At 39.0% G+C, this 25158-nt stretch overlaps 1 protein-coding gene across 1 annotated transcript in view; it reads left to right on the top strand.

Annotated features, from left to right (window-relative positions):
• The window catches only part of LOC134680427 (uncharacterized), a 45622-nt gene extending 20784 nt beyond the window's left edge, over positions 1-24838 (top strand). Inside the window, exons 9-23 of the mRNA XM_063539558.1 lie at positions 304-419; positions 1001-1100; positions 2067-2220; positions 3201-3277; positions 5407-5486; positions 8351-8800; positions 10077-10184; positions 10679-10715; positions 11064-11197; positions 14273-14431; positions 16303-16557; positions 17907-18228; positions 20597-20790; positions 22188-22328; positions 23053-24838. Coding sequence (XP_063395628.1) covers positions 304-419; positions 1001-1100; positions 2067-2220; positions 3201-3277; positions 5407-5486; positions 8351-8800; positions 10077-10184; positions 10679-10715; positions 11064-11197; positions 14273-14431; positions 16303-16557; positions 17907-18228; positions 20597-20790; positions 22188-22328; positions 23053-23124 — 2399 coding nt within the window. The 3' untranslated portion in view covers positions 23125-24838. The remainder of the gene's footprint in view (positions 1-303; positions 420-1000; positions 1101-2066; positions 2221-3200; positions 3278-5406; positions 5487-8350; positions 8801-10076; positions 10185-10678; positions 10716-11063; positions 11198-14272; positions 14432-16302; positions 16558-17906; positions 18229-20596; positions 20791-22187; positions 22329-23052) is intronic.
• The last annotated feature ends 320 nt before the right edge of the window (positions 24839-25158 follow it).

The raw sequence follows: 25158 nt of genomic DNA, 5'->3' as shown, positions 1-25158 counted from the left end.
TGATGAGTTGTAGATAACTATTGAAAGAAAACTTCTATAAAAGCTTATAATTATTAATCAAAACCTCAAACCGAAGTTTATAATTTTTGTCGCACCTCCACCATGTAAAGGGGACGGCCTAAATGGGAGGACGCTGTGGGCATGGAAATACTGAATATTACTTTATATATATATATGCCAATTCCGCACCGCGTTCTATTTGACAGCGGGCTGATATTCTAAATTAAAATATTGTAACTAACCAGTCACAGATTAAAAAAGGCTGTAAACCTTTACAGTACTAACATGTTAATTTGCTTCCAGTTCAAATGGACGCAAGTCGCGTGGTGGTGACGCACCTGCCCATCGTGGAGGACGGACTGTCCTCCGGCCACGCCTCTGACAATGACAATAATAACCAACTGCCGACCTTACAACAGGTATTATACTTGTAATTTGCTCCTTATACTAGTAGTAAAAGACGACCTTGTTAAGGTCGCCGGAAGACGCTGGATGCGGGTCGCTTCCAACCGGCACGTATGGAGATCCAAGGGGGAGGCCTATGTTCAGCAGTGGACGTCTTATGGCTAAGATGATGATGATGATGATGACTAATAGTAAGAGTAGAGAACAGCTTATTACTCTCTGGCACCTTAAACGAAATAGTAGAGATGCTTTTGAAATGTTACACTTCGCCCGTGAGGCATAAAACATGCATTATACGATTATTAATAGGAGCGACATGAAAGGTAGAAATAAAATAAAATATAACTAAACAATTTCCATACAAAATTGTTGCCATGTTTAAACATTTTACGTCAATAATGTAACAGTTGCGAAGAAAGTGGCGCCCTCATTTATTTTCTACTACTTTATGTCGCACTGTAAGTCCCCAGCCCCTTATTATCTAACGCTTATGCTGTCTTTTAGCGAAACCTTTAAAATTACCGAAGAAGTACCCCAGTTTTAGAAATTATTTATTTACTTATATTACTGTAATTAACTTATATTTATTTCGCAGGCGCACTCTTCGGTTATAATCGAGGAGATTGTGGAGAACGGAACCAGCGCAGAGGCTCACGTGCTTTCTGACGCCGACCTACACTCGCTGGATCCTTTAGGTAGTGTTAGTTGCTACTGAAAAGACGATTCACAAACATAACACTATTTTCAGAGCATGCCCCATCACTAGCACTTGGCATGCGCCATTTTGGATTTAAGCAGTTGGATCGATAGCGTCGTTGAGATTTGATTATGCATTTTATAAAGAATTCCATCGGAGTTCAGTGTTCTTTGTAAGTTATTCGTATGTAATAGGTATACATACTGACGAAGAGATATTTCTGCTAAATCGCTGCCGCACCCTGGCCTCTTAAAGGCATTAGCTTATATCATGAGTTGTAGAATGATATTCGATGCGAGACCGCTTTCAAATAAATGTATTAGGTCAATAGTTCGTTTTTTTAGTATAGAATAAAGGTAAACAATCTTGACGTGTCTTTTTATTGAAAAACACTTTTGAAAAATAAGTCACGGTAAATATGCAATAATTATGAATCATATACGGTTATTTATATTATTTTGCTTTCATAAGTAATAGTTACTGATTTAAAAAAAAAGTGTTTTTCAGTTAAAAGACACGTCAAGATTGCGTATAGTCTTTTTCTAATGGTAAAAAAACGAACTATAGCAGCGATTCTAAAGGTGACAGTCCATTTCCAACGACACAGCACTACCATTCATTTTAGGTACTATGGAAATTGACAATAACACCGACGCGTTCGTACTAAACCGCAAAACGTAATTCAAGACCAAAAAAAGTAAGACAATATTGCCACTGCAATAATTTGTTTGTGAAATAGTAAATTCCTTTTGATAAATAATCACGCTAAGATAATTTATTTATTAGTGATTTTGCTCTTACGATTTAAAAAAGTACGTTTATTTACTTATTTTTACATAAATACAAGACGCGCTAGTAAAAAGTGGCAACATTTTCTTACTTTTTTTGGTCTTGAATTACGTTTTGCAGTATAGCAGCTGCGGTCAGAAATGGAATGTTACCCTAATTGTGGTCCGTTTTTCAGCGTGCAGTGAAGTCTCTCCGCCGCCGCCCGCGCCGGCGCCGCACCGGCCCGCCGCCGCCGACGAGCCCGAGCGCGCGCCGCACCCGCCGCACGCGCCGCACGCCGCGCATGCGCCACACGCACCCCATGTAGCGCACGACGATTATCCCAACAGGTATACATTTACTAACATTTAATATGAAACATAGATTTAGATATTTATTCTCATAATATGAAATTACATTATAAATTATAGTCGCACCAATAAAAGTCTGCAGCGGATTTGATAGCCCACGCAGTGTAAGTGTTATTTATACGTCATAATTTCATAGATTTTTGACGTTTAAAATGACACTTGCACTGCGTGGGCTATCAAATTCGCTGCAGACTTTTTACGGTCTAACTCTAACAATTGATAACTACATATTGTATTGAGGGCTCTTATACAAGGCTCTTGACGCCTACTTGCAGAATATATTTTCCAATTATGATTTTTTGAATTTGATTAAAAAACAACGCTAATTAGATGTCAAACAGTATTTATTTTATTATTTTGGTAATCAAATATGCTGTAGGTAATAATAACACGAACTCGCCTTCGAATTAGTCAATGAAGGTAGACCGGCTTAAAATAAACATATCAAACTCGTTTACATTCTTACGAATTTCTACTATTTTAACTTGATGGTGATTCTTAAATATGCTAATAATGTTTGTATACAACTTAAATGTTATAAATAAACTCATTAACATGATATTAATAATAATTATGTCCATTTCAAGGAAAAGACACCACTTTCTCGCTTACCATAAGGACGAAATTTGTTTGTATCTTTATACGAATAACAAGCCAAAACGTCCTTATGGCAAGCGAGAAAGTGGTACATTTAGCTTGAAACACTAGACTAGGAATCCTCCAGACCTAGTTTAGAGCAATTATTTCATGCAACCGATGATGCCAAAAATGCGGGGGTGCGCGGGACGAGGTGAGTGAAGTCCCGTGCCGTCATTGGTCCGTTCAAAGACACAGACGTCACACAAAGACACTTTCGACTCGAACATGGAGTAAAATTACCGTATGCGTGGCAGAGGGGGTAGCGCGACTATGCTCAGTCTGGAGGATGTTTTGTATGTGACTTGAAATTAATACAATTTGTTTCGTAGTAGGAAAAGGCCCTCATCAGCGCAGAGCACAGACTCCGTGGAAATCAAACCTGCGAGTGGAGATGAAGGTAATAATAATACTCTTCTACTTTTTGCGGGTTAAAGATATTTATTATTCTCAAAAGAAATTAACATTTCACTTAATGAGACTTAAAAACTATTTATATACATACATGCCATGCAATTGCGCCCGTGAGCATTGAATTTATACTTAAATTATTTACATTATTTACAAATGTCACAATAACAAAATTCACACACGCAATAGTGGGTAATTATTGCACTTGTAATAAATAGAGGGACGGGTAGAATACAATTGCGCACGCACAGTGCACTTCGCGCTCGACTATTGCTAAGCGCCAATTTTAAATGTCAAATAAATATATAACAGTTAACATAATTTATAATTTATGAACCTCCAGGTCTTTTTAGGGTTCCGTACCTCAAAAGGAAAAAACGGAACCCTTATAGGATCACTCGTGCGTCTGTCTGTCCGTCCGTCTGTCACAGCCAATTTGCTCCGAAACTACTGGACCAATTAGGTTGAAATTTGGTACACATATGTAAGTCTGTGACCCAAAGACGGATATGTAACGTCAACAAATGAATTTTAAACATAAGGGCTACTTTTAGGGGGTTAAAGATAAAATTTAAAAACCTAGTTTTGCAAACTATATCGTGTTACATATCAAACGAAAGAGCTCATTGTGAGAATCTCAAATATATATTTTTTATAAATTTATGATAAAAAGTTTAGAAGTTATTCAAGAAAATAGACAAAAAATTACCATTCCCCCCCCTCTATCTCCGAAACTACAGGGTCTAAAATTCGGAAAAAAATACACAAAATAGTCCTAAAGATGACAGGAAAACCTATTAGAAATCTACAGTCAAGCGTGAGTCGAATTTAAGAACAAAAATGCGGTTTAGGTTTTTTAGGGACACAGCCGCAATGGTTTAAGTGAAACGTGATGTAGACAGCTATTGCAAAGGTCCTAGGCCGATATCCGCATAAGGCCGAAAGCCCGAAGCGTCCCGAAGAAGCGTGCTTTTAGCTTCAAGCGTGAGTCGGAATGACGACAAGAAATGCGACTATAGGCTGTATCTGGCACACAGCCGCATTGGTACTTGTAGTACTGATTGATTAGGCTACTATTGTTACGTGTTTTAAATAAAGCACTATACACGGTGGCCAAAAAATTAACTAAGTGTATTCCCGTTGCCAACGTGCAACTCCGAAATCGCGAGGAAAAATTTGGCTGTTTCATACATTTTGGCTGGTCTGTTTTCTATGGGAGGATACACTTTTTTTTTTCGCTATTTCGGGGTTGGTCCCATAGTAAAAGTTGTAAAGCTCAGTATAATCCTAAAACCGCCCCGGCTACGGGAATGTGCTTATTTTTTGGCCATCCTGTAGGTATTATCTCTCTTCGACCCGTCGGACGCTCTGAGCTATAGCTCCTAGGCGGAGCTCGGTCTTCAGTCTTCGCATTTGGACACTTGTACTTTGTACTACTGTTCGGCATTTAATCTTCACACCACATTTGACAGACTGATCAACATCAGCCGGCGCGCCCCGGCGCTTTACTATGAAACTTTCCATACATAAAAATTTAGCGAACTCTTTAACGATACGAACAGTTTGGTGCAACCGACCCTTAATCTTCTCGGGGCAGAGGTGTACGGTTGGAGCCGGTAAAGGTTTATTTGATGTCCATAAGCGCATTGTAATATGCCTACTTGAATAAACTATTTTTTATCTTTTCATCTTTATCTTTTTACTTTGCATAGTTGCAGAGATATAAGCCGCCACGCCAGAAAACTTCATGTTACATCTGGTTTTTGATTGAGCCATTCGGGTTATTCAAGACGTTTCACTCACGTCACGTTTCATATACTTACAAAAAAAAAGTTTGAAAATTGTGTGATGTACGGAACCCTTGAAACGCGAGTCCGAACTCGCACTTGACCAGTTTTTTTTTTTATTGTATCTTTTGTTGCAGTACATCTTGCATTGTATTTTTGATATGTTTATATGACTGTTTGGTTTTCTCAATAAATTAAAAAAAAAAATATATGCGGTTATTATGACGCGTTTACTGTCTACTCTTTACATGTCTTATTATCGTTTGTTTATTATACTGAGTTATGTTAGTTTTTTGTTGTTAACAAGCTACATTAAATTATATTGTTATAGATGAAGCGGACACGGATCTGGAGACCGATAGGCTATTAGGGCAGCAGAGGACGGACGACCAGGGATTCTTCGATGATAAGGTAAGACGAAACTATATCAGTGACATACGTATAGGTCAGCCGTGTAGTGTCCCTATTCTACCTACGGGAGTTTATTGTCGACGCCATGATACAGATTCACGGCCCGATTCGAACTTCAAACAAAAGGAATAAATAGGGGTCTTTAAACAACATTTCTTGATAAAGTGAATTATTTCGGAAATAATCGTTTATAAAGAAAAAAACAAGGTTTTTCCTTCTCAATTTTGAACCATCTGTCAAATATGAAAAAATCATGAAAATAGTGCTTAAATAACTCAATCAAATAAAATTAAAACAAACTTGATCAGTTAAGCCGTTTATGAGTTATCGCTAAAAGTCTTCCCTTCTTATTTTAATTAAAAGCCTGGCAACCCTTATTTGTGACCGGATTCTCGCAGGCAACCCTATACCATTGTATTTGCAATAAAATTACAAAAAATTAATAAAATTATGTTTGATGTATAATTCAAGCGTCAGACAGATGAGTGCAATTATCGATATAAAATCACCTCTTTAAACATGGCAACGACATAATAGTGACCGGGAAAATATACTTTCCATTGAAACTTATTTCGTTCGTCAGACAAATCGGTGAAAGCGAAAAAAAATTTTTTTTTTCAAAAATTTATTAATAATAGCCTTAACCATATTTCTTTAGGCAACCCTATTTATTTATGTTCTGGAACATATTTTCTTTCATATTTTCATAGTTTCATCCGTCAGACAGATTGGTGCAAATACCATATATGTGGGATCTCCTACTATAACAAACACAAAAACTATTCACAAAATTCACCCCGCGGCTCTCCTGATGCATCTAGGAGCCCATCACGCTCGCTGCGTTGCAACGTTATGGCTCCTCTACTCGATGGGCCAACGCCGGCCACTACAAGAGACGCAGCCATGCGGTAGAATGAGATAGCAATATCACTTGCTCCCTCTAACGCATAAATGCGTCCCTTGGAGTGGCCGGCGTTGGCCCATCGTGTAGAGGAGCCATTAAACCGTGATGGATAACCATTGCACTTTGCATAAGGAATGACCCGGAGCGAGGGTCATGACCCAAATAAACTAATAAATAGATAATTCCGATCTGACTTCATGGTCTGCCCACAAACTACTTTCGAGATTTGGACCGGAAACAGAAAGAAGTACGTCAGCGTTCAATCTTCTTAATGCATGAGAAACTTCCATTAGGCCAACCACTCTAGCGCAGCCGTATTTGAATGTATTTGCATATATTACAAACCGTCTTTTTCGGCGTAGTTCTAAAAGGTCGTATATTGGTAGCAAACGTGGAACGGAATGCACTGTAGTCGGTTTAAAACCGAAAGGTCGTATAACGTTACGAAACATATTTAAAGATACGACTTTTTTATTTTTAATCCGCCAATGCAGAATTGTTCAGTGATAGGCCTTGTTCCATTGTATTAAGGATTACGTTTGATGAATTATGTTGTTGAATCAATAGTCTCATTTAATCATGCTACTGCCATGTGCGAATAATTATACTTAATTGGTCATACATTCCTGTCCAAAAAAGGTTAACTGTGGTAATATAAACCAAGCATTTACGCAATTTTTTACGTATCTCAACTAATCTCAAGTGACTTAGTGAAGTCTTAAACACAATCGGCCATATTCAATTATTCAGACCACAATAGACCTTAATTCCTTGCAATAAGGTTTACTCGTCTACTACAGCCGCCATCAGATATATCGGAGCGGCCGAGGTGCCCAAAAATATCTGAACACGCACTCTAGCGCTATGACAATAGAGTCGTGTTCAGATATCTGTGAGCACCTTGGCCGCCCCGATGTATCCGGTGGCGACTGTACAATACATTACCGTCCGATTCGAACTTTAAGATACCTACTTCAATTAATACGAGTAGATCTAGAAACGATAATGTGTATTAGATGCGTCCGTATCAAAAGTGACGTTTTTGTTTGAAGAAACGTCACATTTGACACTGCCATATCGAATCCAAATCGTTTCTGGATCTATCAATTGACGTATCTTAAAGTTCGGATCGGGCAGTTAGTCTTAATAATGAGACTACTGCGCGCAGTGAGGTCACGCGCATGATTTAGATCGAGCGACCTTGCTACAATATTGCGGTGTCTGAGATGCGTGGGAGTGGCCGTTTGTGCCTACTCGGCGTTTTACTCGGAGAGAACACGGCGAAACGAAATATTATGTGACACTTCTTTGTTTTCTTATATTTATTTTATTTTTAAGATTTGTTTATCTTATTTTTCATATGTTTAGGTCGGATAAATTAATTGAACTGGTGCCAAACTATAGCTAGTAGACCGGTATCATTAATGACTAAAATTTATAAGATAAGGACAGGACTAAATATGTAGGTAGGTACTTTGTAACCTATCCGAAGAATAAAACATAAAAATAAATAGATATACGTATTTACATATAGGCCGTATATACATATTAATTTTATTTAGATTAAACATTAAAACAAATACTAGGTATATTTAATTATGATACAAACTATAGTCAATTCCAATAAAAATAACACCATAGTAAAGGATTTTATTATTCGTTTATAAAAGTGACGATGCACTTTTGCAGCTCGCTGTACCTACTTTGATAATTATAATATACTGGTTGCGCTTAGACCGCCTAGTCCAATATAATCGTTTTCTTACGCCATCGCCAGCGACACTTTTGTAACCAGTCTGTTGTTTTATCTTTGCCCACCATATGTTTACACATCATAACAGTGCGGCCAGTGCCAACGCACCATGTGTGTCGTGCGCATGTGTGCGTGCTTAGATATCTCGCTGACCACTGATAGTGATAACGAATCGATGTAACGCTTAATCAATAAAACACCTTTAACTTTTTAATTCTCACCATGATCGACGACGAAAAAGAACCTTGCTTAGAAAGTGGCCAGTGCGCGTCGGACCGTAAAGAGGTTTATAGCGATAACGAAACTAATAACAATGTAGTTAAAAGTGTCGCGGAAAAAGAACCTTGTTTAGTGTCAAAGGATATGGATCAATGTGAGACAGAGTGCAAGGAAAACTGCGAGGTTGTTTATAGAGAAAGTGAGATTAATAATACAAATAATAATGAATTAGCCAAAGACACTAGTGAACTTTTAGAAAATAAACAAAGTAATGGCCAATTAGAAAATATTGAATGTTGTGATAAGGATTTAGAGGAAAAATGTAATGTGAATGGAGAAATAAGTGACTCAAATTCTGATGAAATAATCGTTTCAAAGAATGATACAGAGTCCAATGAGGAAATAATACAGGATACGACGAATTGTCGTACAAAGAAGGTTTGTTATACATTGGGTGTCACTTTCTACTGTATTTTTCGTTATGTGAATAATGTATGTAGTCTAGTGCATTGATTGTATTTTAATTGCCTTGGAATAAGTTAAGATTAATAATATTTAATAATAGAGTGGTATTCAGAGGCTGATTGCATTTTGCAGGTATACATTTGTTCAAATATTAATAAGTTCTTGCTAAATTTTGTAAACAAATCGGAGTACAAACAGCACTCCTAACAGTACACCGATGTACAGTTAACAGTGAGGGCGATGGTACCTATAGGTTAAGATTAGAAAATATGTAAATAAATACCTAAGGTACATGACGTGCTGAGTGATGATGGCATTTGCCTACTAATTAATGTAACAACCGTTTGCTGATAAGATAACAGTATGTATCATTGCCTAAACAAGTTAAGAAACTTTTCTTAAGTTGCTTTATTTACAAGACGATTTAGTTTATGTATTTAAAGTTCATTTTTGGAAACTTACTATAAAAGATGATCACACAACATGAAAACAAACTAACATAAAAAATATTATTGTCAATAACATTAAAAAATATGTAACACAATAGCACAACACAACAAAAAAAGATGCCCCTTGACTAAACATATGGATATTTTGCAGAAGTAAATCTGCTAAAGTGCGTCCAGATGTAGCGAATACGAGGTGTACAGTCGCCATCAGATCTATCGGAGCGGCTAAGGCGCTCACAAATACCTGAACACGCCTCTATTGTCATCGTTTTAGAGTGCGTATGTAAAGGCTTGGCCACACACAGAGCGCGACGCAGCGCCGCGTCCGCGCCGCGTGATGCCGACGCGAAGCCTGGTCAAACAGGGCGCGCGCCGATCGCGCCGGCCTCACGCTCTCAACACGCCCTCAAGGCGCGCGTGAACGCGGCGCGGCCGCGCGGGAACGCGGCGCACCGCTCGCTGCCTAACGTCCGATCCTACTGATGTGACCTTGCGCGACGCGGCGGGCCGCCGCGTTCGCTCGGCGCAGCGCTGCGCACGCGCCGCGCGGACGCAAGGGGCCGCGCGGCGCGGGGCGCGACAGAAGCGGGGCGTGATACCGGCGGGACGCAGTCTGTTTGACGTCGGTAACCTGTTAGCATGTGCCGCGGTCGCGCGGCGTGGACGCGGCGCGGACGCGGCGCTGCGTCGCGCTCTGTGTGTGGCCAAGCCTTAATAGCGACCGTACGTACGTGACGTGACCGAGAGGCATTCGCAGCTCACCAACCCCCATAACTCAACCATAATTGGTTTGCTTCCAGGGATGGCGCAAACCGAAGTCACGTACAGTGATGCCAGCGGGCAGCGTGTCAGGCGGCGCGCGGTCTCCTCCACACGACGATCAGGATGAAACGCATCATAATGGGAAGGTAAGTGATACGACAGAGTAAGTAATAGTATGTATGTAATGTACTACCGTACAGAAAGGATACTTCCTACAAAACCGAAGTTTGACAGCGATTCAGGGTCAAATCATGATATCCCTTTCTATTAACTTATAGCACTATCCCTTTTGGCTATTTAGGGTTGTCAAAATTCAAGTCATTTCCTTATCTGTGGTCATGCACACAAAGGGACTCCAAGTATATAATAACTCCATAATAACGCGTATTCCGTACCGTTGGAACTAAAATGTGATACGACTTACGAGCCGATAACGTGGGTGTGTAATAATTTGCCGTTATTTATTGTAACTAGTAACTTCGTTAATTAAACGCAGCGCAGCACTTTAATGAATGTGACCCTTGGTCCTTCAACTGCGGTGACGGAGCCAATCTTTCCATCGAGAAGAGTAGATGTTACGACATTCATATCGAGAGTAACATAAAATTGATAAGTACCCAATTGTCTATTTTGTTTTCAGGATAAAGATGGAAAAAAGAAAAGCAAAAACAAAGAAGGTGAGTTGATACATATTCGCAATAATACGGATTTTTAATTGATCAAATATATAACATATCTAACTTTAATGCATTACTAACTAAAACTAAATTTTCTGCTGCATTTGGACTTCTGTCGGTGAGTTTACAAATTATTTTGTTACGTAAAAAATTATAATAGGTACTTACCCTAATTTTTAGTTGTATAACTTTCTTTTTAATCCATAAACTGTGGTATTCTCGAAAAACTTAAAAATATAAGTAGTCACGCTACTTATGTGATTGTTTAATCTAAATACAATTTTTTCGTGAAATAATATTATAACATTACAACAAATAATTTAACAAACGTTTTTTCTGCTTTTACAGATATGCGTTCAGTTCTCATCGAAGGCGTATTATTCCGAGCACGTTACCTCGGATCAACCCAACTGGCCTGCGAAGGTCAGCCGACGAAAGCCACCAGGATGCTCCAAGCCGAAGAGGCGGTCTCCAGAATCAAGGTAACACTGTTTGACCATTCCATGTCCTAACCTCAATAAAAAGAGTTTTGGAGGGAAATGCACGCCATATTGATAACCATAGACTAAAGATAAATGTCAAATGGAGTTTGACAGATGCGTTTAGTTTTTCCAGAAGTAAAGAAACTTTTTAAAATATAACTATGCTCAGTTACTGGAAAAATTAAGCTGTAATTTACTATAAAATAAAATTATAAAACTTGTACTAATTTCCGTTTCGAATTTATTAGACAGGTTGCACAACATACTAATATCTTTACTATTTTCTTTAACTAATTTGCATTCTCATTATAAACTTTTAATATTCGTGGCAATAACCACATTTGCCAGTGTGAATCGGTATAAATGTAAAATATTATTTTAGTAGACTTGCATTGGAAAGAGCATGGAATTACTTCTTCTGTCTCTCACTGTGCCTATATCATTTTGCACCGAACAAAAAACAACTCACTGGCTACTAAAACTTGTCTCCTCTTGTCTATGATTAGGACTACTAAAATACTCAGACACAACACTATCTAAAAAGAAAAAAACACATACACTCTTCCTTTTTAAACTTCGAACACTACCTATGCTATGGGCACTTACCTTCGCACGGCTACCTGTCTATAATCATGGCCATTTTGTATATAAGACCTTACGTAATTTCATGCTCATTAGGTTAAGTGTTTTGAGAATGCTAGTGGGTTGTCCTTACCTTAGTACCTAACATAGAGGTGCGCGGATAAAGACCGTAACCGTTTAAAGACTGCCAACTGTTTTCGCTCTTATTGACATGGCACTAGAGTATTTTTTTCAGTGTACTCCTCACCCCTCGACCCGACCCAGGAAGACTATAGTCATGGCCGGCTAACCTCCTCTGGATTTTTGTCGCTTATCGCTTGTCGCTCTGCTTTTCCCCTTTTTTGCACATTATTGGTGAAGGTAAGATGCTATGCTACCTTTTCGCATGCTCACAATCTATACATATTGGCAAAGAACACGCTAACACTTATTAAATACCAAGAATTTGTTATTTATGCACATTGACTGTTATTCTGGAATTTTGGAAGTCTTTTATCCTGTTCTAAAGAGCGTGTGAGAAGAAACAAAGCATCAATTGAAAAAAATAGCAAACAATCGTATTCATAGCTCAAACACCTATTTTATTTTTTGCTTCTATTTTAATCATAACGTCAAATATTAACTATAATTAATTGGCATGAAAAAACAAATGTCATTGGTGGGAGTAATGTATGATTGTTTTTCTTTGAACTCACAGAAAAGGAGGGAATTTATTGGGAATATGAGAGTAATAATTATTTTTAGTTAGTTTAGTTAAAACTATCAATCGCATTGCAGTTTGCCACATTAATATGGCTTAAAAACGTACAAAAAAAATGAAAAGATTATATTGGATCAAACCAAGTACCTACTTAGCTACAATATTATTTGACCAACACTCCTCTTAACGCTCAATGCAACACTCATAGAGATTTAATTGTGTACGTTTGTGTAATTTTACTTCACTCATTACGGTTAGCGTTTGAATGAATCATTCCCGCTTAGCTTATACCAGTGTAAAGAGTATTAAAATAAGCTGTTAAAGTCAATGCCAAAATCATGTCACAAAATTCTACAGTCTGGGCATTTGTCTGTTATTAAGACACTTATTTGTGGGGCATTAATATTTTCATTCATTGACTTTAACGTCTTTAACGCTATTAAAACTCTACTCCCGGCTCATACTCAAGTAATAGCCTTACCACGAGCAGGCGGCGTAGCACGGTCGCATTTTTATCCCTTATCACCATGCCTGTCACGTTCTAACAAGTATGTTAGTGCGAAAGGGACGCGCATAGTGATAGTCGATAAAAATGGAACCGTGCTGCGCCCGCTGGTCACTGACATATTCGCTAGCGTGTACATAACTCACTTTCTATGCATTTCGCTCGTAGTGGCATATTAGTGCGAGCGAGATGTATATAAAGTAAGTTACGCGGACGTTAGCGAATATGTCACGTCAGTGACATGCTCATGGTAGCCGCAAACTTCACGCGTCCGCTTCTCGCACGTTTCATTCTACGCACGATGTTACCCGATTCACACCGGCTCAGGTGGCCAATCACGTCGAACGGAATGCACTCGCGGACAAGCTTCAACGCCTTCGCACAAAATCGAACCCTTTGTCTGATTAATTAAGGTTGATTTCCGTTAGGACGCTTTCATACTAACAGGGACGCTCGCTTCTCACATCATTGTTGAGTGTTTTCGAGTTGTTTTGCTTGCTTTTGCGCAGTTGCGGGATATGTGTGGTTTTACTGATGTGTGGAAAAAGTTGAGGGCTTAATATGGCATAATATGCCAATGAAACATAAATATGCTTCAGGGAACTTTTACACAAAAACTATAACTTTGTTTGGCTTTCCATTTACGGTAACATTTTTAAAGTAACTATTCGCATATTTCGGATAGGTTGCAGTTTGATAAGATTGAAAAATAATGAATAAATCTTACAAAATCTTTGCAGTAGATTTTTCAGATTCACTACTTATGATCGACATAAGTAATTCAAATTAAAACTTTAATTTATTAGGCACTTAAAAACAGTTTAGACTAGAATTATTTAATTCGCACATGATGCATTTATGAGCACCAAAAAGGATACAATTAAATTACTTCTAGCTTTCACTGAAGTACCAAAATTGAACCGGAGAGTTTCATCTTCATGTCGTTACGTTTCGTCACGAAAGACTAAGGGTCAATCTCTGGTCAGCTTATCCTGAGGGGCTACCGCCAAAACCGAAATTCGCAAATTGCGGGGATCTTTCTCTTTTACTCCAATGAAGGCGTAATTAGAGTGACAGAGAAAAATGCCCGCAATTTGCGAACTTCGATTTTCGCGGTTATAGCACTGATGTGTAAGCCCCGCGTTCTAGTAAAAGTACACTTTCAAATCGTGTTTTGTAGCCTTAAAAAAATATAAATGACTCTGGAGTTTAGCAGCTAAATTAAAAAAAAAGCAAAGCTTGGCGTTGTATGTGAGAGCGAGCGTCTGAGGAGGCTAGCCGTCCACAGTGGGGCTGCGAGGGCCCGTACTCTGGCGTGTACGCGGCGCCGGCCGCCGTGTTCCGGCTCACCTTCCTGGGCTCGGTCGAGGTGGAGGAGGACAAGCGGCGACGGAAACGCCTCAAGAAAAACATGGTGGAGGAGGCCGTCAATAAGATTAAGGTGCGGGTGGTAGCACTGTAAGGTTGTCTATGGTATGGTTTTTTTATTGGTTACGGCTGAAGCTTTATGTTTCTGACGATATTTGCTATACTTCGGATATTTTCTGTAAGGGATTGTTTAGTTCTTTTTTTTTTAAGAAATTTGTTTTGAAAAATGAGACTGAGGGATGGACACTAGGCAAAAGACATTAAAATGATCTGCATGATATGCCTGGTCGAGCAAAAATAAACAAAAACACAGCAACGCCATCCCTTTCTTGAAGCCATTTAGGGCGCCTCAACTTTTAGTTTAGTTAGACTTGCAAATGTTTTACGTGTTACGTTTTTGATAGGATACGTATGAGAGAAACGACACCTTACAGTGCTTACGCTCATAGATATGAAACCCCAAAAGTTTAGAACGAGTTTGGTTTTTATTCATGAAAGAAACTGAAAGAAACTAAAAAGAGATTTATTAAAATTTAAATATGTTGATAGGTATTAATAATTAAATCAATACCAGAATATTCATGACGCTTTGCTTGCTTTCAAAATTTTATTGGGTTTTTTATTCCCCAAAAATTTGAATTCATTGCAGTTAATGGTATAATGCACTATCAACATTTACTAAAGAAGGGATTATATAAATAAAAATAAATTTTTCATAAAAATATCATATTTAAATATGGTACCAACATAATTATAGCTAAGTAGGTATTGATAGTGTTAAATCTGTTCAAAAGTATATTCCACCATCTCCATTCTTTTTTGTAATTCGTAACTTCAATGTAGAATTTGGTTTCAATCATATTTCATTACAACATAGCATGCACGAATAATGTACTAATAACAGTTGTTTTCCCTTCGCCTTCCACGGGGTACATCAGGCATTGGTAAGTTCTAAATTCTAAATTGAACACATCCTCGCATGGTCGTGTGTCATTGCCCTTATCCTACTGTAAAAAAAAAAACTTATATCATTTAAAAAAGTAAAAGATCAAACTTTTCCGTCAGTAGAAAAAGGCGCAAAATTAAAAAATATATATACTTGGTCAAGCAGATCTTGTCAAGGCGGCTTCTCAAAGGCGGCAAATTTCAAAAATGTAGGCGCAAAGGGATATCGTCTCATAGAAAATTTGAATTTCGCGCCTTTTTCTACTGACAAGATTTGCTTGACCATCTATATATAATACGCAAGTTATATGTGTTTAGAACATTTAACCTTAAAAAACTTCACACTTTTTTTTTATTTGCGCCTTTTTAGTAACGGAAATGGTTGTCTAATTTAATTAGTAATGCCAACGACAAATAAGGTACCTTTCACACGCGACCATGTCAGCATTTGTAATCTGTAATCTGTGTCAAAACTAAGCTCTGCTCGTATGAACTATTTTTCGTTTCATAAATCAACATTAACAACATAACAACACATAAATGCAATTTTCACCACTGCAATGTCTATTACACTATTGAAACTGGAATATAACTAAACACATTTCTTCTTTAAGTGTAAATTATATTTACTAAGTACATTTTAACCTTTTGACCACCACAACTTTATGATTTAAGACAAAATATTAAAATTGCACCTTATTAGAACACATGACGGTTCATAATTGTACGAGCGGAGGTCAAAAGGAACAACACATTTATATCGATAAAATTGTTTGTAAAATCCAGCACCGTCTAATTTTTTAACATTAATTAAAAAAATATTATAAAAACCTCAAATTTAACAAGCATCTACAGTTATAATGTACACGTATAAGAATGACTACCTATATGAATAGGTATAAAACCAGTATGATAATATTGTTTTAGTGACACGAGACGACAATAGCTCAACTTGCAAGTAATTTAGGCACATGAAACCAAAGTTTAAAACGAACATTTTTTCAGGCCCCCGAAGGTGAAAACCAGCCAAGCACAGAAGTAGATCTCTTCATATCTACGGAGAAAATCATGGTCCTGAACACAGAACTGAAAGAAATCATGATGGACCACGCCCTCCGGACCATTTCCTACATCGCTGATATAGGGGACCTTGTGGTTCTCATGGCGAGGAGAAGATTTGTGCCGCACGAGACGGATTCTGACCAACCGAAATTGAATAGGACGCCGAAGATGATATGCCACGTTTTTGAGAGTGAGGAGGTAAGTTTTTTTTAATATGTGAAAATTTCTTCTTCCTTGTCGTATCCTCATGGCTGAGGGACGTGACGAATGTGGACACTTTTCATCAGCGCTCTCCAAGCCACTCTGTCTTGGGCCCAGTGCATGCTAGCCTGCAATGTGGCGTTTGTCTCTGACGTTATTCTGTCCGCCCAACGCGTGGCCATACGTCCACCCCTACGCTTCCTTGCCATACGGCCAGTAATAAGGAGCTTTTCTAGGCTATCTGGCCCTGCCCTGCTCAGATGGCCAAGTACACGTTGGGAGCAAACAGTGGAGAGCCTCGTTGTAATGTTAAGTTCGTCGAGAATTGATGCATTTGTACGGCGTTCAGTCCATGAGATCCGGAGCATTCTCCGCCAGCACCACATCTCGAACGCATCTATCCTGTGACGGGTTTCGGTTTTGATGGTCCAGGTTTCGGACGCGTATAAGAAGATCGAGAAAACAAGGGTCCGCATTAGTCTGATCTTTGTTTTGCGGTTTATGCTTCTGTTATCCCATATTTTCTAGAGTCTTTTCACCGCAGCTTTGGCCATCTGTGCTCTTCTAACTACCTCTGAGCCGCATTCCCCATCGTCACTTATTTGAGATCCCAGGTACACAAACTTGTGAACCACCTCCAGATCGTGCAACTCGTATGTTCTCTGCGCTTTACCAGGGCGGTCAATAAACATCAACTTCGTCTTACTTCTGTTGATTTTAAGACCATACTCATTGCTGACGAGCTCAATGTGAAAATTTAGTCCTTCTGTAAGTAGTCTAACACCCAGGAGTTTAAGGCTTTGTGCTATTTCATTATAGTATACATTTAGACAGTTTCTAGTTTGCACTAGCAGATACAAATATGTATAAAAAAATTAAATACTTCAACCGAACCATTTTTGGTATATTGATGGCTCAGTAGTTTTAATTCTACGGTGGAACTCAAAACGCAAACCTAACCACCCCACTCATATGCAGATTTACTCACAAAGATTGCTAAAAGCAACCTCTGATTTTGCCATTTCTGTAGGTATTTGAAGTTGGATGAACAGTACTAAAAAGTGACTATAAAGCGTCAAATTAAAAGCCCATAGAGAAATAATTACCTAAGCTTAAGCATCGATTTTTGTTTTAAATTAAACTAGGTAATCAAAAAAATTTAAATTCTCAAGGGTGTTACTGACAAGTTATAGTTTGTCAAAGGACGGTCTCATTTCAATCATAGAGAGAATCATATTTGTCTTACACTAGCACCCAAAAGAAAAGGATGAGTATATATAGTTTTCCTGGTTCTTACTGACTGACAAATTGTTTGACCAACTATAAATTTTCCTTTCGTATTTCAGGCGCAATTCATAGCACAATCCATCGGCCAAGCCTTCCAAGTGGCGTACATGGAGTTCCTAAAAGCGAACGGGATCGAGGACCACAGCTTCGTCAAAGAGATGGACTATCAGGAGGTCCTGAACAGCCAGGAGATCTTCGGAGATGAATTACAGATGTTCGCCAAGAAGGAGCTGCAGAAAGAGGTGGTGGTGCCGAAGACGAAGGGGGAGATTCTGGGGGTGGTGGTGGTGGAGTCGGGGTGGGGATCCATGCTGCCGACGGTGGTGATCGCTAATTTGGCACCAGCGGGCGCGGCCGCGAGGTGTGGGCAGCTCAATATAGGTAAGTTCAGGAGTAGCTTAATGTTTATTCATAGAACTCATAGAAGGTGTCTTGTTGGGTAGATGAGACCTACTTACTTACAAAACTACTTCTACTTCTTACAAAATGTAGAAAAAAGTGCAGCTTTTTTGGTGCATGGACTACCCAGGAGAAGTAAATAAACCCAACTAGGTACAGTCAGCCAAGAAAGTGGTCTACCACTTTTCGACTCTATCAATCAGATGATAGGGTCCAAAAGTGGTACACCACTTTCTTGGCTGACTGTACATGATCCAAGATGTACTTTTTACATGCATAACAGGGGCTCGGTAGAAATAGCCGGGTACACCCTACCTAGGTAGACCCTATGTATCTTCTCTTGTAACCATCCGAAAATAATCAGCAGCAAACACTTTTCTAGAAGTGAAATGTTTCTGAGTTTTGTAAAACTTAACCTTCATATCTTTTCTGAATTATTGACCATACCAATTTTTGTAACTTTTGAGCCTATTCGTAAATCTCAATTCAGAATCTTGACCTCCTTGGAAAATAAGGCCTGATTCGAAACAAATTTGACAAATTCAGAGTGATTTTTCTTGGATATTTTCTAGCTTACTTTATATATATGTCGCAGTCGGATCGTATAATCCGCCGTATTACATTACGGCTAGCCGTTTTCAAAAACAGGGGCGTTTTGAAATGCGGCGGTTTAACGATTAGCCGTATTGAATGCGGCTGAATGAGAATCCGCCGGAATGTATTCGGCGCCATACGTTCTTCAACACGGCTAGCCGTAATGTAATACAGCGAGTCATTAGCCGCCGCTTTGACAGTTTTTAGTTCCCATTTTTAACACTCGTGGCGCTGCCTGACAAACGCTGGGGTGTCCATCAAATCTGGAGTTTGTCGGACTGTTTCTTTTCAAAAAAAATTTCCTTCGCAACTTAACTAGACGGAGCCCCGCTTCGCGGGGCTCCTATTTCTGGGCGGTTTGCCCTTCGGGCATCTGAAGCTACCTAACGAACCTAACCTACCTACCTATTGATTAAGTGAGACGTCCGTGAAAACGTTACATTTTGGGGAAAAAAGCGTAGGTAGGTAATTAGGTTAGGTTCGTTAGGTAACTTCAGATGCCCGAAGGGCAAACCGCCCAGAAATAGGAGCCCCGCTTGCGGGGCTCCGTCTATTTAAGTTGTGAAGGAAATGTTTTGGAAAAGAAACACATGTAGTGCGGTGGGACCATGGTAGAAATAAATTAAATTGCAAACATTGTCAAACTCCGGTTACGTAGGCGACCGAAAGAACTGGTCACTCGACAATGTACGATGCGACTAAACGTGGGCCGCCTTATTGAAGAACGTATCGCAGTGACAATCCGGCTAATCGTCGAACCGCCGCATTTCAAAACGCCCCTGTTTTTGAAAACGGCTAGCCGTAATGTAATACGGCGGATTATACGATCTGACTACGACATATACACTACGACATTATAATTATCAGAATCACAAAATTATTATACCAAAAAATTTTTTTTTTTATCAATTCTAAGATGATCAAAAAAATCAAATAAACGCCGCCGTCTTTTTAATTAGGCGCCAAATTGCTGTCAAAAACTTGATAAGTATGGAAGAAACTTGCACATAACTAATTTTCAACATAACCTGTTACCTAATATTATACCAATACTGAAAGGTAATTTCATTGCAATATCCATGAAACAATGAGGATCTAGACATATCTTCAAATATCTGGCGTATCAGGAATTTCGTCGATGTGGTGTCAGTTACCGGGCATTGGTTACTTTTCGACAGAGAAATCGACACCAACATCACTAAAAGAAACGGTTCGCAGCTTTAGTTTAATAATGCGGATTTCCAATATTACTTTGATAATATTTGGAGATGATCCACGATGTTTATGAGGCAATCAGCATGCTTAAGCCAGTACCCTCGAAATCGGACCAAAAAACTTGATTCAACAAAGTCCCACAGTATTGACCTATTGAACGGTATGGAGTGGAGTGTCCAAGGAATTAGTTCGTTAAAACAACAAAAACTATATGCAATATAATATTTCAAAATAAACATTGTTCTTGATAGGACTCAAACTAAGAAACTGTCAAAAAACACTGTCGGATGTATGATGGAGGGCATACAACAAAACTAACGACAGGAGCGGGAAGAAATGGAAAATGATGAATTTACTTATAAATAACAATTCTTAAACAAATTTTCAATAAATTATGGAAAAACAAATCTTGATTCAGCTAGCTTCAGTACCATTAATAGGGTTTTCAATTTGGCAGATTGAATTCGAATCAGGCCTTATATCCGGACTCTATTTTGATCCGCTCTTACATTACATCCTTAAATCCCGTTCAAATTTGCAGGTGATCAAATAATCGCAATAAACGGCGTGAGCCTAGTCGGACTACCGCTGTCCACGTGTCAGACGTACATCAAGAACTCTAAGAACCAAACGGTGGTGAAGCTGACAGTGGTGCCGTGCGCGCCCGTGGTCGAGGTCAAGATCAAACGGCCCGACACCAAATATCAGCTCGGGTTCAGCGTGCAGAATGGTGTGGTGAGTTTTCACTTTGCAAATGTCCTTACATGAACCTATCTTCCGAGTCTCAAGTCCTTTATCGACTTCCTCCAAGATACAAAAAAACCGGGCAAGTGCGAGTCGGACTCGCGCACGAAGGGTTCCGTACCATAATGCAAAAAAAAAAACAAAAAAAAGCAAAAAGAAAACGGTCACCCATCCAAGTACTGACCCCTCCCGACGTTGCTTAACTTTGGTCAAAAATCACGTTTGTTGTATGGGAGCCCCATTTAAATCTTTATTTTATTCTGTTTTTAGTATTTGTTGTTATAGCGGCAACAGAAATACATCATCTGTGAAAATTTCAACTGTCTAGCTATCACGGTTCGTGAGATACAGCCTGGTGACAGACGGACGGACGGACGGACGGACGGACAGCGAAGTCTTAGTAATAGGGTCCCGTTTTACCCTTTGGGTACGGAACCCTAAAAATTGTAACTCGTACAATTCGTACATGTACCTATGATCCTCCCCCTTCTATAGGCTATCGACCCACTTTAGCACATCGGCTGGCGACGCTCTTGTTGATCACGTACCAAGGTGGAGGCCAATGGAGCGGTGCTATACTCGGAGCTTAGCTCTGTGAGATCGAATTTGAAATGAAAAGGTCAGCAAGAGATTGAAGTGGCATTTGGGACCTGAGACCGTACGAGTATGTACCAAGACCTTCAACACCGTGGACCAACGATTTAATTAAAATTCTACGGAATTGTGGGATGAGGCCGACCTTTCATTGTTGTGGAGATATTGATATTGTCTTCGGTTACCGCGATAGTTACTCATGAAATAAAACTATTGAAATCCGTATCAATAATTTTATATCCTTGATGTTTCCGGTTTGAGCTTAAGCTCCATGAAAAATGGTCCAAACCATACTCACAAATAATCAACTGGATCAAAGTCAAAATACAAATATCAATCATCAGAGCGGTTTCTCTAAGAATTAGAGGAACGAGAAGATAAAAAGAAAGAAAGAAAGGTAGAAAGGAAGGATAGAAAGATTTGAATCTGAAGACGGCTGTGGAATACACATCTTTGAAGATTAGATTTCTGTTCTTTCTACCGCACAACTGTTTTTTAAATACGTTTAAAATTGTATCAAATATTTTAATGTAATAAATGTGTTATCAATCTTCCAGTTTGATGATGATGATAAGACTTCATTAGGAAATTCTCGGTCAAGTATTGAATAAACTAAAAGTTTTTGCAAAAGCGTTTGAGCGTAGTAGCGGGAGTATACCTCCATGTTTATCGGTCTCATCGCATTTTTATCTGTATTTGGAGTTCGATTTCCTCATCAATGAGTTAATTTTGTAAAATTGTGTTACTTTGCTGTCTTTACTACACAGACTACACTATAATGTAATGTCGTACAGATATGCAGCCTGCTCCGCGGCGGCATCGCCGAGCGCGGCGGCGTGCGTGTGGGGCACCGCATCATCGAGATCAACTCGCAGAGCGTGGTCGCCGTCCCGCACGAGCGGATCGTTAATCTGCTGGCGACATCTGTGGGCGAGGTACCACATTTTATTTTAGCCAATTGCATGACAGTTTAGGGTTAGGGTAAAAGATCCAACCCACAAAAATCTGTTAGTAAAATTTGAACTTTCTGTCAAACGGAAAAGTCATTCATTTAAATGACAAATTTTAGAGGATGGATCTTTTACGCTAAACTACGTCCGATTGATTACCAATCAAGCTTCCGCCCCGACGGTCCAAGGTCCTTGGTCGGGTTGCAATGCGATTTCGCGGTAAACCAGCGATCACCTTGGTCGGAAACTTTGCTGATAGGCATATAAAAGGTGCCTTATTATCATTTAGTTACAATGCACGCCACAGATTATGGGTATTTATTTTCCGAAGATTTAAGAGAAAAATATTATGATAAGACTTCGACACTTTGCTAGTGCAAAGTCAGTGCAGAGTTAGCTTATTCTGATTTTAACAGTACACAAATACTTATCGTTTCCAATCTGAGTAGATTTACAACTTTATTCAGATACCTAATGTCAGTTAAGCTGCAAATCCCTTATCAACTTCATACAAATTCAAGAGTTTTGCAATTTCTTCAGTAGCGGTATCATAGTCGCATTTTATCACCTGTCATTCCATGCGTCACTTTCGCACTTACATATTTGTTAGAACGTGACAGGCATGGTGACAAATGATATAGAGCCGACCATATTAGCCCTACAGAGCTTGTTAATATTGTTTTTCGAACTCCAATTTTTTTTATTTCAGATTCTAATGAAAACGATGCCGACGTCCATGTTCCGGCTGCTGACGGGCCAGGAAAACCCCGTGTTCATATAAGCGCCGCCGCGCGACACAAGTGCCTGCTTACGATATTACACGCCGATTCATGTTGGCCCTGTCATGACACTTTAACACAGATAAAAAATATAAATGTTCAATCACACAGATAAAAAATATTCTTTAACACAGATAAAAAATGTTCTTTAACACAGATAAAAAATGTTCTGTAACACAGATAAAAAATGTTCTTTAACACAGATAAAAAATGTAAGGGCGTTTACAGATTTAATATTCTATACGGTCGACAGCTGGATGGCAGATTGTCTGTGGCAATATTTTCCAATCTGTGGAAGTCCATATAGTCTGTAAAGCCATTTCCGTCAGTAGAAAAAAGCGGCAAATTTAAAAAATGTAGGCGCCAAGGGTTATCATTCCGTAGAAAATTTAGATTTCGTGCCTTTTTCTACTGGCAAAGTGGGCTTCTGATTCCGTAACCATAGACAATCTGGGTCCATATTCAGATAATGTATATGGTGATGACCCTCTAATATATATAGCTGGTCAAGCAGATCTTGTCAGTGTCAATAATTGTTTGACCAGCTATAAAAATGAATAAGAAATGATGGTAAAAACGAAGATGTTACTTTTCTTTCTTTTACTGTTGCTTTCCCCATATAAAAAACTAGGTAATTGGTTTGATATAATTACGTGTGTGTTGTTAATATTCCGTACGACAGGAGAAAAAAATGAATCTGTACCTAATAGAAATTTGTGTGTAGGTATTTTAAAAATGGTACGACAGTAACTTTTGTAATTAGGTATACAGTGTTGTGTCATGTTGTGTTTACGAATCTCAAGAACGACTAAGAATAATTTAGTAAATGAACTAAAAAAATACAATTTTACCCTTTGAACGCCGCCTATCGTGTGCGGCGCGTCATCGTGAACCAAGGTGTCACGGTGACAAGTCAGTGCACGAAGGTTGATATTGGGCTATAGCCGCGCGCGTCACTCGACGTATTTGGCGGTCAAGACGCATGTCGAAAAAGAACGCACATACGATTTACTATGCTCTATTTTCTATAATAAACAAGTGACGGTGACAGGGCCCAACAACTAGCTTAGCCTCAAAATACTCGAAATCCCGCGTGGAAACGTGACGACAGAGCGGGACGCTTTATAAATGCTTATGTGGCTGAATAAGGTACTTAGGATAAGTTGTGTATCTCTCTAATAACACTTGCGTTTACTGAAACGGGAATTTTTACTATAAGTATCACTTTAATATAAGTAACTATAGGACAAAGAAATACAAAAGCCAAGTGCAAGATATAGTAGTCGCAAAATTGTGGTAATAATTTAATTAAAAACTGTACCTACCGCTTGACGGTACGGAATCGTTTATTGGAGCCATCTAACTCAACTGTCAAATTTTCGACTATAGTTTTTCCCATATTGCCTTAAACGGTGTATCCCTACCAGTCTGCTCTGACTTCCGGTACCTTGGGTCATTGATCCAAGGTGACGGAAATATCGACCGAGACGTGAAAAATAGAATAAATGCGGGATGGATGAAATGGCGACAGGTCTCTGGAACAACTTGCGATCCACGAATGCCCCTTAAACTTAAGGGGAAAATATACAAAACGATCGTGAGACCTGTTGTAATGTATGGATCAGAATGCTGGGCGACGAAAGTAGCGGATGAAAGAAGAGTGCATGCAGCGGAAATGAGAATGCTGAGATGGATGTGTGGAGTGACGAGAAAGGATCTGATTAAGAATGAGTATATACGAGGAAGTTTGAAAGTAGCTCCAGTAACGGAGAAAATGAGGAGTGCTAGGTTGTCGTGGTATGGGCATGTAATGAGGAGGGATGAATGCCATATAGGCAAAAGAATGTTAGGGATGAATGTTGATGGACGGAGAGCGTATGGTAGACCCAAAAAACGATGGATGGATTGTGTGAAAGAGGATATGAGAAAGAAAGGAGTGAGTGCTGAGGACACGAAAGACAGGAGAATGGAAGAGAAAAACATGTTGTGCCGACCCCACATGACGTGGGATAAGGGCAGGGGAAAGAAGATTTAAA

Source organism: Cydia fagiglandana, chromosome 3 (genome assembly GCF_963556715.1).
Source record: "Cydia fagiglandana chromosome 3, ilCydFagi1.1, whole genome shotgun sequence".
Taxonomy (NCBI): domain Eukaryota; kingdom Metazoa; phylum Arthropoda; class Insecta; order Lepidoptera; family Tortricidae; genus Cydia; species Cydia fagiglandana.
Note: the sequence above shows the minus strand (reverse complement) of the source record. Positions and strands in the feature narration are given on the sequence as shown.